The 15,900-nt window shown below is 48.3% G+C and overlaps 1 protein-coding gene across 1 annotated transcript in view; it reads right to left on the bottom strand.

Annotated features, from left to right (window-relative positions):
* Positions 1-15,315, bottom strand: part of KSR2 (kinase suppressor of ras 2) — a 339,253-nt gene extending 323,938 nt beyond the window's left edge. The window contains exon 1 of the mRNA XM_012730806.1: positions 15,192-15,315. Within this exon, the coding sequence (XP_012586260.1) occupies positions 15,192-15,284 (93 nt within the window). The 5' untranslated portion in view covers positions 15,285-15,315. The remainder of the gene's footprint in view (positions 1-15,191) is intronic.
* Positions 15,316-15,900: the final 585 nt, after the last annotated feature.

Raw genomic sequence — 15,900 nt, 5'->3', positions numbered from 1 at the left:
CTAGAATGTTGCCAGCATTTGAAAGGTTATTTTTAAAACATGGTTTTGACAGAGAAAGACATACATGTCTTAAGTCAACTTTTAAGGGGGAAATTGGAGCCTATAAAACATAATATAAAACAACTTTTAAGGGGAAATTGGAGCCTGTAAAACAGATCTTCCCAAAAATCACACAGACCCATATGACGCAGGAGGTAAAACCCTATCCAAGGTGCTAACGATGCTCGTCTGTGGGTGGCAGGATTATGCTTGCTCATTTTATTTTGTATCAAATGTACACTTTATTTTTTCTATCCTGAACATGCTTTCTTTAATGCTGTGTTTTTAAAGTAACTTTTGCGTGGTGACTTCCATTTCTGATGTCAGTGTGAACCACTCAAAACCTGGCGCAGGTGACCCAGCATCTGGGAGTGCCCCAGGGAACTGTCACAGGGACAAGAAAGAAAAAGCAGGTGTACCCATTTCTGGCCTGTTGGTGTTTACCAGAGTAGAGCTGAAGCCTCAGCCTCTTGAGGGTAAATGTTCTGGGTACATTGGTGACTATAAAAGTATAGAAAGCCTCTTCCAATCTCTGTGGCCACACGAGGAAGGAGAAACTTCCAAGCCCGAAGTTCCTGTCTGCCACAAGCCTGAACTCGGGGATGCCTCTTTCACTTCTGGCAGAGGAGAAACATTTTCCGCCAAAGTGCCCCGACCTCCTAGCCAAACGAATGTTCGTATCAGCACTATTCACAACAGCCAAAAGTTGGAGACAGTCCACTGATGACTTAGAAGAGGGTATGTTCATACGATGGAACGTTATTCAGCCTTAAAGTGTATTAAAACATGACTCCTTGAAAACACTGGATAAACATTGAAAACGTGATGCTGAGTGAAAGAAGCCACACACAAAAGACATCTTCTAGGATTCCATTTACACGAAATATCCAGGATAGGAAAACCGGAGCAACAGAAAATAGATTAGTGGTTGCAGGGGAGGGAGAGCAGAGAAATCGGAACTGACTGCTAACCAGGGTAAGCTTTGCTCTGTGTGTGTGTGGAGATGGGACTGTTCGGGAATAGATGGAGTCGATGGAGTGTTTGATGCAAATGAATTTAATTTCAATTTTTAAAAACCTAAAAAAAGAAAAGCTGGGGTGGGGTGGCTGTATCAGTGTCAGAGAAAATAGTTTTCAGAGAAAGAAACATTCCCAGGGTTCAGTGGTTACTTTACATAATAATAAAGGGCAAGTCACCAAGAGAGCCACCCTCCCAAACCTTTACATGCTTAACAAAAAAGCTCAAAATAAATGAGGCAAAAACTGATAGGACTGTACGGAGAAATGGACAGATCCACATTATGGTAGGATGTATTAACATTCCTCTCTGTGACCAAGAAACAACTGGCGGGAAAAATCAGCGAGGACATAAAAGATCAAACAACGTCATCAACCAACTGGATCTAACTGACATTTATATGGCATTCTCCTTGGTGCACAATCTTTTCAAGTGTAAATATTACATTCACCAATAGTGGGCCTCCCTGATGGCCCAGGGGTTAAGACTCAGTGCCATGACATCTGATCTGGAGTCTGATCCCCGGCCAGGGAGTGACCCACATGGTGAAGCAGACCTCTGTCCTGTCTAACCTGCTGCTTCCCTCAGCAGTGCTTTTCAGTAGATTCACCTGTTCTGCTCCCCACTCTGTCTCTGGTGAATCCTTTCACCAACCCACCCCCCGCACACTTTTGGAGTACACCCCAACTCTCCTACACATGATACACAAACAAACACACACACACAAATACATTCACCAAGAGATAACATATTCTGGGCCATAAGATAAATCTTAAACACTTTAAGAGAACTAAAACCATATTAAATGAATTAGAATAGACACTGATGATAACAGAACAAATACAATATAATAACATAAAGAGAATGGAAAATATCACAATGTTTGGAAATTAGACAACACACTTCTAAAGAACACAGGTAGGAAAGAGGAAGCAAACTAGTGTGCATTGAAAATGTCACCTATCAAAATTTGTGGGATGCAGTTCTTGGGAGAAAATGTATATGCCAACCTAAACTAGAAAAGGAGGAAGGTTTCAATGAACACCCCCTGCAAGCAAAAGGAAATAGAGAGCAAAATAAACCCAGAGCAAGCAGAAGAAATAATAGTAATAACAAGATGCAAACAATTGGAAAAAAAAAAATAAAGAAGTGGAAAACCTCTAGTCAGACCGAGCACAAGGAAAGAGGGGAAGACACGAGGCAGGCAGCAGGCCTGGGCCTCTGTGCATCCAGGGACACTACAGGGTGACGAGAAACGCACGTCACGGGGAGAACTGACATAAAGTGTACCAGTTGCTTGAAAGACAACAACTTCTAAAGTTTGCCCAAGAATAGATAAAAGAAATTCACAGTTAGAAAGCTTCTGTTAAAAAAAAAATCAGGTTTCAGTAGTTTCACTGGTGAGTTATTTTATTTATCTATTTATTTATTTATTTATTGCCCCTCCACTGGCAAATTCTACCAGAACTTAAAGTAGTAAGAGAAGAAATAACACCAATGATATACACTCTCTTCAGAAAGTGGAAGCAGAGGAAACATTGTATGAGGCCAGTAAGACTTGCCCTGATGTGGAAATAGCATAAAAGGAAACCACAAAACAGGATCCTTCACGAACAGACACATACAAATCCTCAACTGACTACGAATGAATCAAATCCAGCAACAATATGAAAATAATAATGCAGCAAAAAAGTGTTCATCCCAGGAACGCACGTCTGATTCCCAATTTGAAGATCAAACCCTCCCTGTGAATGATCGAGAGATAAACTGTGCAATAAAAGCACATGCCAAAATGCAATATTTCACTATAAAAATCCTCCACAGGCCAGGAATAAAAATTTACTTAACCTTCCAATGACCATGTTCAAAACAAACCAAAAAACTTACACCCATGCTAATACATTTAATGGTAGAAAAAGTGAACACACCCCCACCCCCCAAGATTGGGAATAAGGCAAGAATATTTACTCCCACTACCACAGCAGTGGAAGTTCCAGTCAGTAGAATAAGACAGTAAAAATAAATTAAATAAAAAAGTTAAACTGTCCACATTCTGATAACGTGGGCTATATCAGAAATCCCAGGGAATCAAGAAAAAAGCTCTGAATGCGTCTGTGTTTGTTCAGGCACAGAACACAGTATCCACAGAACCACCCTTCCTTTGTAGTGGCTAAGCAAGTGCACACAGAGAAAGCTACTCGGCGGTGAAAGTGAATGAAAGGTTGATACATACAACTTGGAGTAACCTCAAAGGTAAAGCATTTAGTGGGAGAACCAGTCTTAAAAGTTAGATGCCGTATGATCTCATTTATACAATATTCTTGAAAAGAAGGACACTCATTACTTAGTGATGAAAGACTCCTCAGTGCTTGTCAGAGGCCAGCAGCATGTGGGGGGGATCCCCACAAAGGGGAAAGAGGAAGGGTCTTGTTAAGAGTCAAAGATGGCCCTGAGTTCTAACTGTGGTTATGTATCTGAGTTAAAGCTCGTAGAACTTTAGAGGCCTCCCTGGTGGCGTAGGGGTTAAGTCTCAGCACTAACACCTCGAAGGCCTGAGTTCGATCCCCGCCCCAGAGCTGACCCACATGGCGTGGCAGACCTCTCCTGTCTCCCCGCTGCTCCCTTCAGTGGTGTATTTCAGTAGATCTGCCTGTTGTGCTCCCCACTCTGCCCCTAGTGAATGCTCTCACTCATACCCTCTGGCCTGTACCCCAGTTCTTCACAAGCACACACACACAGAGCTCATAGAACTGTACAAGCCTCCACCCCTCCAAAAAAGTCAAGAACCAAAAAGAATACATCATGTATGATTCCACTTATATGCAGCTCTAAAACAGTTAAAACCAAACTATGATGGGGAGGACAAAAAACAGAAAACTGGGTGATGGAGAGAGCCAAGTGTGACCATAACATTCTACTCTTAGAGTTCAGGGGCCTTGGTACATGCATTTGTCAAAACTCAGTGAACGTACACTTTGGAGCTGTGTTTTCCATTGTATGGACTTTTAGAGCAGAAATATATGAATTCTAATTAATGACATTTAATGTTGAAGTATTTAGGGAGAGAAAGATGGATGGGGCAGAGGAGTAATAAAGCAAAATATTAATGGTAACAGGTGGTGGGTGTACAGTATAGAATGCCTTCAACTTCACAATAGGTTTGAAATTTGTGGTAGTAAAACAAGGGAGAAAGCAAAACTCTTTAGCTTCACTCTCAGCACAGATTACTGGAAAGAGTAGGAGAATGTTAAAGACCCACCAAGCAGATATTTCTGTCCAAGAACTTTCTTGGAGCTGAGAGGGTCTAATCCAGTCCTGTGGGTACTTTTTCCTAGACACTCTAGATTTTCAGCATATTGCTTTTTGGGTTTATCACAAAACACTGTTTCTCCGGGAAGGGTTAAGATACAAAAACTGGCATCTGAGCTTACTCTGCACCCTAACAAGAAGTGAAGAGCCCCTGGATGTCCCAGGAGTGGGCTCTTTACCTATCAGCCTCACTGCTGGTCCAGGCCATCCAACCTTCCCGGGTGCCACCCTGGCACCTCTATAGATGGGCACACAGAGGAACACTCATCACGATCTCTGACTGGTGTGATACGCAGAGTAGGGAAATTCACCATTGCCAATAACCTCATTGCCAATAACCTGGGGGAATTCAGCCAGGATAATGCAAGGGGTGATGACAGCCAAGTTCAGGTTGGAGACAGGTCAGGAGTCTGTAGGATGGTCACCTCTTACCTCCACCTTGTAGGTTCCAGATCAAGAAGCAAACTGCTCTTAGAAATTATCTTCTCAGCCAAAAGGCAATTACTTTCTCAGCCTTATCCTCTCCCCTTGGGAGTAACACCAAAGGCAGAAGTCATCAAGGAGCAGTTCTGACTCAACAGAAGGAGGATTACTCTAACCATGATGCGCACCCAAATCAAAGGCTGCCTTCTAAAAGGACTTCCATGGACTTTTGTCCAAAGAAGATACACACATGACCAATTAGTTCATGAAAAGATGCTTAGCATCAGAAGTCCTTAGGGAAACAAACCAAAGCCCCAGTGAGATACCACTTCATACCCACTATGATGGTTACAATGGAAAACAGCGAATGTTGGCAAGGACGTAGAGAAATTAGAACACATAGGTGGAAGAAATATAAAATGATACAGTCACTGTGGGAAGTAGTTTGGGAGGTGCTAAAGACATTAAAAATAGAATTACCATATAACCCAGCAATTCCATCGCTAGGTCTACACCAAAAAACAAATTAGAAGCAGAGACTCAAGTAAATATTGTACATCAATGTTCATAGCACCACTATTCACAATAACTAAAATATGGAAGCAGCCCAAGTGTTCATCAACAGAAGAATAGAGAAGCAACATGTGACACCCATAAAACGAAATATTATTCAGCCATCAAAAAGAACAAAGTGCTTGTGCTACAATGCAACCCATCCTTAGAAAAATGCTAAGTGAAATAAACTTAGGCACAAAATTATAAAAACAGAAAGTAGAAAAGAGATCACCATGAAACTGGAGGAAAAGGGTCACTGTTTAATAGGCACAAAGTTTTTTGACTGATGAAAAGGTTCTAGAGATGGAAAATGGGAATGGCCATTAACTTTGTTAATGGCCTTATGTGACTGAACTGTACTTTTCAAAATTGTTAAAATGGTAACTTTTGTTATTTTTATATTCTACTACAAAGAAAATGGATAACAAAAGCTGTCAGGTGAGGTCATGTTCATGCTAAATAGCCAAGCCAAGGCTGGACAATAGGCAAGAGGTGAACGAGCTCATAAGGGTCCCCTCCTCTGAGAGGCGATACTTGCCACTGGAAATCACAGTTCCTGACTTTTCTTTTCACCACGTAAGCTGAAGACATGTTCAGCAGTGGTTAGGACCAATGGGTACTCTGTTATCCGACCTAGACTGAAGCCTGCTAAGCGCTGATGGGAAGTGAGTCATCTGTGGGCGAATTCAAAGATCCAGACCTGGCATGGGAATCCTGTTCACTATGTCGCCTGCAGCCCTGCAGCGGTGCCATTATGCCCAGAAGGCTTCAATGGCTTTCTTTTTCTCACATGTTGGGGTCTCAGTTAACATTCAATAAATGGATGACACGCTTATGCATGGCACCTCCCTGGAATGCTGAAATAGTCTATCTCCTCCAGCCAAATGACAGGGAGCATGAGACCCAACTGCACTGGCAACAGCGATTATGAAGCGTCTCCCCTGTGCGGGGACTCTGCTGGGCTCTTCAATGGATGATACAACTCCCTATAAAATCACCCCGATTTTATGGGCAAGAACACCAAAAGCGCAGAAAGAGCTTCCGCGGGCCTCGGGTGCCGCTGAAGGAAGCCATTCCCGCTGACTGAACGCTGACTTTCGCTCTCCTACTGTCCATTTTCCCTTCCCACCTCTCAGACCCTCCACCCTCCTGCCCACTGCCCGGTCCCTGTCCTCTCTCCTGGCTCCCACACGCCCCCAGTCCTCTGACACAGTGCAGCGGGGTGGGGGATGAGGAGGAGGGTCCAGTCCCCACGCTGTGGCCTGGTGTGTGAGTGGGGGGCGCCCAGACGACCACCGTTGGCAGCCACCCCAGGCGGGTGGGTTCACTGGCGATCCGGGCAGCGGAGAAGAGGCTAGTCCCCGGCCTCACAGTGGCCCGTGCTGGGGCTGGAGCTGAGAGCCCCTTCTAGGCCCCCTAATCCCTTGCCCTGGCTTCCCGCCGGGGTGCCCTGAGCCCCTGCTCCCTCTCCCAAGTGGGGCCAGGAGACCCGGAGAGAGCAGGAGCACTGGGCGGCCGAGAGGCCGGGAGGTGGGCGAGAGCCTGACTCCTTTTCCCTACTGTAGGACAAGTGAATTCATCAGGCTTTTTGCGCCACTGGCCCCTGGGCTGTCACCTGCGGCCTTGATGGTGTTACCGCAGAAGGCGCTTGGGAGTGTGGGTGGGGCATGCATGCCAGGCTGTGCACACCCGGACAGTGGGAGGGGCACGTGGAGGTGCGCACCCCTGAGCCTGAGGGCAGGCGAGAAGGGCGGCACCACTCAGAGAAAGGGCTTCCACGAGTGACGCAGAGGCGAGACCCCGAGAAAAGGCCAGAGAAAGCCCCAAGAAGGCGTAAAGATTCGTGGGGAGCTGGGGGTTCCCTTGCCCGCCTGCCTGCCCCCGAGCCCCTGCACGCCCTGCGTCATGCTGCCCCCCACCTGCAGCGACCCATTCCTGGGGCTCCAGCTTTCTGCCCGCTGGAGGAGGAAGGCTCCCGAGTCCCTTGGTGGAATCCCCTCCCAAACCCAGAGGGGTAAGGCACCCTTCAGAAATGGGTTTGCCCCGACTCCGGCTGTGAGACCTCCCTCGCCCATCTTCAGGAACAAGGCAGAAGGCGGCCCCGGCTGGCCCCTGGCTGTTGAGGCCAAGGCCAGGCTGGCTTTCCGCGGCAGCCCCTTCCCCTCCAGGACAGCAAGGACGAGAGCCCGCCGAGACAGCCTCCTCTTCACCCTGAGCTCGAAACCATCTAAACACAGGCAACCAAAAAAATAAAACATAAACCCGAGCTGAGGATGTAGAAGATGGACCGGTTTCCACGCTGCTGGGAGGGCGATCCAGCACAGCCTAGCCCAAGTCCCGCCTCTCCGCCTACCCTGTGCTCTAGCAATTCTGCTTCTAGAGAGAGCAAAAGGCAAGGAAGGGTCTCTGTGAGGCGCCAAGGTACTTACTAGCACTTCTTACAATAATGGGAACCCACAGACACCTGAAGATAGAATTTTGGTTAAATTTTGTCCAACCAAGTAACACCATGCAGCCATTACAAATAATACTTAATAATATAAGAAGATGTTGCTGACATATTAAGTGAACTTCCTGTCTCCAGCCTGGGAATGCTCCAGGCTCACATACCCAACTGTCCACTTGACAAATGTAACATGTCCAAACAGGACTGGACTGTCAAGTCCAGCCTCCTCCACCCCCAGGCTTGACATTTCAAATAATGGCACCACCGTTCACTCAAATCTTAGACCCAATATCCAGGAGCAAGCCTCCGTCCTTTATTCTCCTTCACCCCCCACGTCCAATTCTGGGGCACCACCTACGCACTTGACCTTCTAAATCCAGTCACCTCCCCAACGCCCAACATCACAGGAGCCAAAAGCACAGTCATTCCTGGCTTGGACTTCCCCAGTAATCTCCCATTCTCACCCACCACAGTCTGTTTTCCCTGGAGCTATCAGAAGGGTCTTCTAGAAACATAAATCAGTCACACACACACGCACACACATCCCCATTCACAGGAAACCCAGGTTCCTTTGCAAAGACCAACAAAACCCAGGTGGCTTTGCAAAGACGTGGCTACAAGGCTTCTTCTGGCTGCCACGGGGCCCCCTTCCTTCCCGGCCAGCTCACTCTGCTCTGGCCACAGCCCATCCTTGCTGTCCCAATTGCACGTCAAGCACATTCCCACCCAAGAACAGTCTCACCTGCTGTTCCCTGTGCCTGCTGCATTCCTCGGGCTCTGGCTCCTTAGGTCTGTAAAGATTCCTTTGGGGGCTGTTGCTGATCACCCGTGTCCCTCCAGCTTGTTCCCAGGCTCTCCTGTGGGTCCCCGGTGAAGCATACCTGCTGGACTCCACACCCTGGGACGGCAACCTCATTGACTGGGCTTAGCCATAAACCTTGCTCTAGTCAGTGGGACAGCAGCAAAGGTACAGAAGCAGAGGCTTAGGAGATGCTGCCTCGGGGACGTGTTCTCTTAGAACACAATTGCTGCCTATGTACAATAGGTAATAAATGGAAACAACTAACTACCCAAACACGGATGACTGGATCAAGATGTGGTCTATATGTGCAAGGGAATACTACTCAGCAATCAAAAAAGACAAACTCATGCCATTCACAGCAACATGGATGGAGCTGGAAGGGGTCACACTCAGTGAAATAAGTCAGAAGGAACAAAACTATCAGATGCTATCACTTATAGGAGGAACACAGGGTCAAAAAAAGACAAAACTTGGAAGTAACTATCAAGCTGAGGCTTGAAGCAGGGAAAGGGGAGGAAAAGGGATCAAAACCATGGTGGGAATAGCACAGGGATCGTTTTGATGGTTCCCAGCTGATGGGGTGGTGGGATATTTGTGGGGACTACCCCTGAGGGGAGAAATAAAATACTGTACAAAAATGAACAGTGATGTCAAAAAATTAATAAAAGGAAAAAATATACACTACTGCTGCCACTGTGTGAGAAATCCTCCCTGCCCTGCTTGAGAGGCCATTTGAGAACTGAAGTACCCCAGGAAACCAGCAGCCATGAGAACAAGGTATTCTTGGGTCACCTGGCCCCAGTCGAGCTGTCGGATAACTACCCACACAAGTGACCCAGGCAAGATGAGCTGAACTGTCCAGCCCAAACTGGGGACTCGCGTGCAAATAAACAATTGTTGTTTCAAGAACTAAGGTTGGGGTGGCTTGATCCCAGCAATAGCTAGCTGAGACCACAGCTTATCTTTAGTAGTGGCTGAGACAATTAGTCAGTCAGCAAGCTCTTCTTCCTGAGCCCATTTCCCCTTCTTCTTGCAGTATTACAGTTAAATTCTAGCACTGAACAGGAGTGAGGTTTTTGAGGGGCTTTGTCTCTCACTTTTTCCTTTTCTGCAGACAATGAAGACAACGCAGCGTAGCAGCACGGAAGGAGGGTGCGGGAGTGGCCCACCCGCCATGGGTACACATCTTGAACTGTGAACAAGACGACGACTTGTGCTACGTCACAGCTATCTCCCATCTACGGAGGTGTTTCTTGTAGCCTATCATTACTATAGCCACCAGCACTCTCCTCCACTTGTCTGTCTGCTCTCCCATGCTGACACCCATATTTACATGCAAGCACCCTGAGGGCAGGGGCCTCACCCCTCTGTGCATCTGAGACAGTGTTGAGCACACAGTGGGTTCTCACTATTTACACCTGTCATAAGCTAAAGATGGCCGCAAATGCTTGGCTCTTCCTCCCACCAAAACTGGAGTCTCTTTCTGCATCATCTAAGTCCAAGCTGGCCGCAAGACTTAGGTCAGCTCATAAAATGCAAATGACAGCGACACGGAGGAACTTTCTAAGCTCACGGCACCTTGCAACTTTGCTTTCGCCCTCCTTGGAAGAAGCCCAAGGTAGCCCGCCGGTGAGATCCCATGGAAAGAGACCTGACTGTCGTCCACCAGCCCATCTGCAGGCAGCATGTGGCCACGTGACTGAGCCTGGGCAAGACCAGAAGCCCAGCCAACCCCAACTCACATGGAAGTCTAAAGTCTGAAGCCTAAGGTTTCCCAAATATAAACTCTAAGCACTGTTTGCTACACAGCAATCCTGAACTGAAGCTGAAGAGAGGAAGACCCAATCACCGATAGGTACAGAGCACTGATGCCTTTGCTAGTAAGGAGATTTTGGCCTTAGCTACTCCTTGTCATTTCCCTTCCCTTGTGATTCAGCTGAAACCGAGCCCAGCTCTGAACACCTGCCACCACCAGTCCTGATGTCACTCGCTCACCTTTCAAATGGTCTCTGGGCCTCCAAGGTCTTCCCCACTCCAGCCACCTTAGAGTGCAGCAAGCTACAGCCCACAGGTCAAATCTGACCCACCTCCTGTTTTTTTAAGGCCTGAAATCTAAAAATAGCTTTCACATTTAAAAATATCAAAGAGAAAGTATTTTACAACGTGTGAAAATAATATCAATTTCACATCTCAGGATCCATAATAAAGTTGCTGGGAAATGAACAGCCCATGATGGCCACATGCCGCAGCAGGCCAAGTGGTCACAATGGAAACCGTACGTCCCACAAAGCTTAAACTACTTACTATCTGCCCCTTTGCAGAAAAAGTCTGCTGGGCCCCGCTGCAGGCCGCCTTCAGACAGAACCTTTAAACGGCTCTGAACTCACTCCACAGCCTCTGAAGACTCCTATCTCCTCCACCAGAGGAATGAAACTTGGTTGGTCTGTCCCCAACAGGCCTGTCCCAAGTCAGGTCCTGGAGCGAGTGACCCAGATCTGTTAACTAAGACATTCTTACGGGTTCTCTCCGTTTAGGGCAAACCAATGTCTAGCTGCCCCAGGAAGGCATGGAAACGCTTTCACCAGGTGACCTGTTCGCCGGTGTGAGCTCTCCCCACCTGCTGCAGTAGAAACCCTTCCCACCCTTCATTCTTTTGGGATTCCAGCTCTGGACCACCACACCCCCCACGCTGCTCTGCCAGCTATTTACCTGGTGCATTCTATGGAACATCAATCCCAAGAGATGTGCCCGGGAGAAGGAAACACGGCCACTCGCCGGGAGTCCCAATGCAGGGTGGCGCACAGAAAGGCTCTGAGAAGTTCTGCCGGCAAGCGGCCACCTTTGCTGACCTCAACCGTTCCCAAACCTAGTGCCCAAGACTTCCCAAAGCATCTTTTCTGTTGGCCACCAGCCATTGTTGAAAGAATGCGAGATACTAACAGCTAACACCCCACCGACCAAGGGTTGCACAGAACCTTCCTTGGAAAGGCTGCTCAAACTTGCTCTTCACTCACGCTCATCCATGCTGTTCCCTGCCGTGTGGTCTGTTTCACAACAGGTCATGCCAGTCATCATCAGCAGAGCTTTGCTGGGTTAGCACCTGCAGGCATGTTGCAGGAGGCAGCACCAGAACACTTGAAAGGTCATCTCCCCTAATGCTTTCATACAAGCATCTTTGAGCAAGCTGATGTTATTCTGCACTGCCCTTTTGCCAAACACTCGCCTGTTTGTTCTAAATCTTGCAATTTAGAAATTCTACATCATTAGCCTAAGATAGAAAGTACACGGATAAATAGAAGATTCACAAATGACATTGGTCTAACGCTAAAGCTCATGGTCTTTCTCCTCTGCCCAAAGATCTCTGATAACACACTCTCGGCGAGGCTGCTGGCCATCCACTCAGGTGCCTTCATGCCTCCCAAGCAGCAGAAGCCTGAGTGTGCGGGGAATGGCCCCAGGTGAGCCCTGCGAGTGGATCATGACACGCCCCGCCCCCCACCTCCCAGCCTTGCAGACAGGAACAGCCATGTGACCGGGATCTGCCAAGGTGACATAATTAAGCATCACCTGTGGAAGAGGGAGGTGGGGGTGTCCTGGGCAGTCAAACAGGTGTATGAGCCCCCCTCGCCTGACCCAGTGTGCGATGGCTCAGGTTGTAGGAAGAATCTTACAAGCATAAGGAAAGGGCATGAGAGTTCAGAGACCTCGTCCTAATGCTCTTAAACTATGGAACCAACTCCAGCACGACGTACCTCTAAATTTGTCTACCGTGAGAAAAAGAAACGATTGGCTTAACCACTGTGGTTGGATCTTCCATTTCATGCAGTTGAATTATTCCCATGGGACCCACCGGCTGGCCCTGTATTATGTTTGGGTTTTATCATTATTTCACATTCGCAGGTCTCCCCCGCTATCCAAAACCATAACGTTCCTATGAATCCTGTCCTAACCCAATGGCATAAGGCAAGGCGCAGCTGCCACTCATCTGTATGGAGTATTTTTTGAGCATTCCCAGACCCCCACAATGAGCTGGTAACTCATACCGAAGAACACGAAACCTAAATTAACACTAACCTATAGCGCATGCAGAAGGCTGTGACAAACACACAGCTTGTATAGACTAGTTACAGGACTGAGAGGTGCCCTGTGCTGGTTGTGGGGGCTGTGTCCCCCAGAACAGCGGTTGCAAAATAAAAGCCGAACCCGATTTGTGCTTTTCCCCTTTAGTGACAGAAAAGCAGAAATCTTCTTCTGTTTTCTGGCTATTTCATGAATTTCATAGGAACAACGTGGCAGAGCTTAAACTTCCCCAAAAGTGAAGGCTACCTGCCTATTATTTGCCAGTCTCCCAAACCAAGGGGTGCTCCATTCAGCTTACTCCTTTCTTTACTTTCTGAGAGAGCTGTCACCATCTATTGTCTTCATAGATTAGCACAGAAAGTGTCAACATGAAAACATACATCAGAAATGCCCAGCCTGCCTGTCAAACACTGGTTCCTGGGCCCCTGCCAATTCCAACGGAAATAGAACCTCTTTTAAGTTTGAAATGAGAATGTGCTGTGCATTTCTAAAAGGTTCTAATATGCAAAATGTAACAACTGTGGATTTAAAAAAAAACAAAAACAAAAAACAAAACCCTGAGGGCAAAGCCCCCCTGAGGTTTGGCAGGTCTCAGCTGGACCCCCCCCCCTCACCCCCTACCCAGTGGCCCCCGGCTACCCAGCGATCTGGAAAACTTTAACTGGCAAGATCACTGGCAGCCCTTCCCTGGGCAATATGCACAAAGAGGTTGCGTGCTCTGTGACATACTGGGACTGAGGAACTAACAGATGCACCTCCCACCTTACCAGTGCCTCCACCCCCAGTTTAAAGAGAAAACCACTCTGCAGAAGAAAGCAACAGCCATTGTCCAGGGAGTTAGCAGAGGACAGGGCAAGTGGAAAAGAGGACAAGAAAACTGGAGAAACTTGCCAGCAGAGCACAGACTAGCACTGGGGCTCTGACTCTGGGGAACAGGCGCGCTCCGCTGGCCTCTCTGGGCTGTTTGCTTAGTTCCTGCATGCAATTCTGCACAGAATCTTATCTTGGGGTCTGCTCGGAGACACACAAGGCCAGGCCAGGGCACCCCACACTTTTCCTCCTGGCGGAGTCCTCACCTGGACTGCAGGCTCGGAGCTCCGAGAAAGAAAACATCAGTGCTCCCTGCAGAATCCCCACTCCTATGATACCCGGTGGTCATCTGTGTCACTCTGAGGCTCATTCTCCCAGTGGCCAGTGCACACAAGCACACATTCTAGAGTAGCCAGCAGCATATTCTACACACACGAACTCCCCTCTCCATCTAGTGACCTTCCTGCCCGGAGATAGAAGGCTGGACAGTGAATCAGAGAGAGGTGCTCATCCAGGCTAGGGGGGCAGCAGGAGGGCTGGAAGACTGGGTAAGGGCTTAAGAGGTCAGGCCTTCCATGCTCATGGGCTGGAGAACGTCACCTCTCCCATGCCCCCACCCCACATATGCCTGCTCCCTCACAGAAGCACCCCCTTTACTGCCTCCCAGCTCCACTGCCATCATGCTCTGCAAACGCCAGCTCATGGGAGTTTCCGAATTGAATCAAGCCCAGTGAGCAGGGTGGGGGGAACCCACGGGGGGGGCTGGGGGGGCACCCCCCTGCAGGAGGGAGAAGAGTAGAGCCCTTCAGGATGCATGCACTTCCCGGGGCTCCTGGACCCTTCCTCCCATGCCCAGATGGCCTTCAGAAGAAACCATTTCTGCCATCTTCTTTGAGCGTAACTTTGCATCCATCCCACCCCCCTACAAAACTGCTTCAAACTCCCCCTCAAGTTCTGCAGGAGAGACTATTACAACACACCAAAGATAACTCCTCCTCCAGACCCCTTTCCTCACAGTCCAGATCTGAGAGTATTCCTCACACCACCTGTGTGTGCTGATCCAGGCATATTTTGAAAAAAATCTTTTTACATGTTTTAGGCCTGCATCAGCTCCCTGCATCAAAACGATTGGGTTGGAAAGAGGTAGTTCCATGGGATTGTTTTTTCATGCATCTTGCCTCCTGACATGTATATCACTGAAAAAAAAAAAAAAATCCAAGGAGCAAAGGGGGAGGGGTGCCGGGAAGGAGGCCAAGAGAAGAGGTCTATATTTATAGGCAGCTCCATTCTGCAAGCAAATACCACCTTTTGACCACCTGCAGAATGCGCAAGGTCACGTGGGCTCTCTGCAGCGCCTTAATGTCTTACCCAGCACACAAGACCCCGTGGCATATAAACAAATCCACAAGGGGGGGGGGGGGACCAGAGAACTCCCTTCTCAGAGGGGAAGCAAATGGTACTAAGAGCCGCCAGAATAATAATAAATAGAGAATAACAATTACTACTACCACCAGCACCTCCCAGCCAAGCACAGACAACACCAGTGCAGGACAGGGACCTCCGGGGCGGTTTTGCAAGAAGATACATAGCAAACAATCACACCGTGCAACCCTCGAACCCCTCCCCACCCCCCAGCAAACAGAAGCCCTGGAAGGGGTGGGGGGGGAAGGGGAGGGGAGGTGGATTGCTTTGGTCCGATGGAACACCTACCTCCAAGGTCCGGATTTCTTTTTGTGTGAGGTCGTTGGAAGTAGCACATTTGGTCCTAAGCCCTTCCAGGTTGGAGATGCTCAGGTCTATCATGTTTTGGACCAATTCGCACTGCTGTAAGGCTTTTTGCAAACTCAGAGGCTGCTGCTCCTCGCTTTTCGTCATGTTTTCCTCATCCATCGCTTGCTCTGCAAGCCCCCTTCCCTCCTCCTCCTCCCAGAGAGAGAAAAAAGGGGGGGGGGTGAGTAGAGGTAGTCTACCCCCTATGCCTCTCCGACCACTGCGACTTCTCAACAGTGTCTTGTGAAGAAGGAACCCAACATCTCACACAGGGCTGAGGGGGTGGGGTGGGAGGAGGGGGCAAAAGCCAAAATTTATTATTTTATTTTGGGGTATCAAGCAGATCCATTAGAATGTCTCCTCTCTGAGTCTCTGGTCCTGGAAAGGAGAGATGCTGTTTCTCAGAAGCAAACCAGGTGATGTGATGCTGTCTGTACTCTTAGGGAGGAGGAGGAGGGAAAGGAGGAGGAGGGGGAGGGAAAGAGGAGGAGGGAGAGGCGGAGGAGAAGGAAAATAGCGCTCACTCTTTACACACCGGCTCCGTGAAGGACAAAATTATGTATTTTTGGCTGGCTGGCTTTTATGTCAAAAAAAATCTGCTTTACCCCCCTCCCAGTTGCAGTGACACGGCATTGTCCACTGTTTGGGG

The sequence above is a fragment of the Condylura cristata genome, unplaced genomic scaffold, assembly GCF_000260355.1.
Source record: "Condylura cristata isolate star-nosed mole 26May11 unplaced genomic scaffold, ConCri1.0 scaffold00029, whole genome shotgun sequence".
NCBI classification, from domain to species: domain Eukaryota; kingdom Metazoa; phylum Chordata; class Mammalia; order Eulipotyphla; family Talpidae; genus Condylura; species Condylura cristata.
Note: the sequence above shows the minus strand (reverse complement) of the source record. Positions and strands in the feature narration are given on the sequence as shown.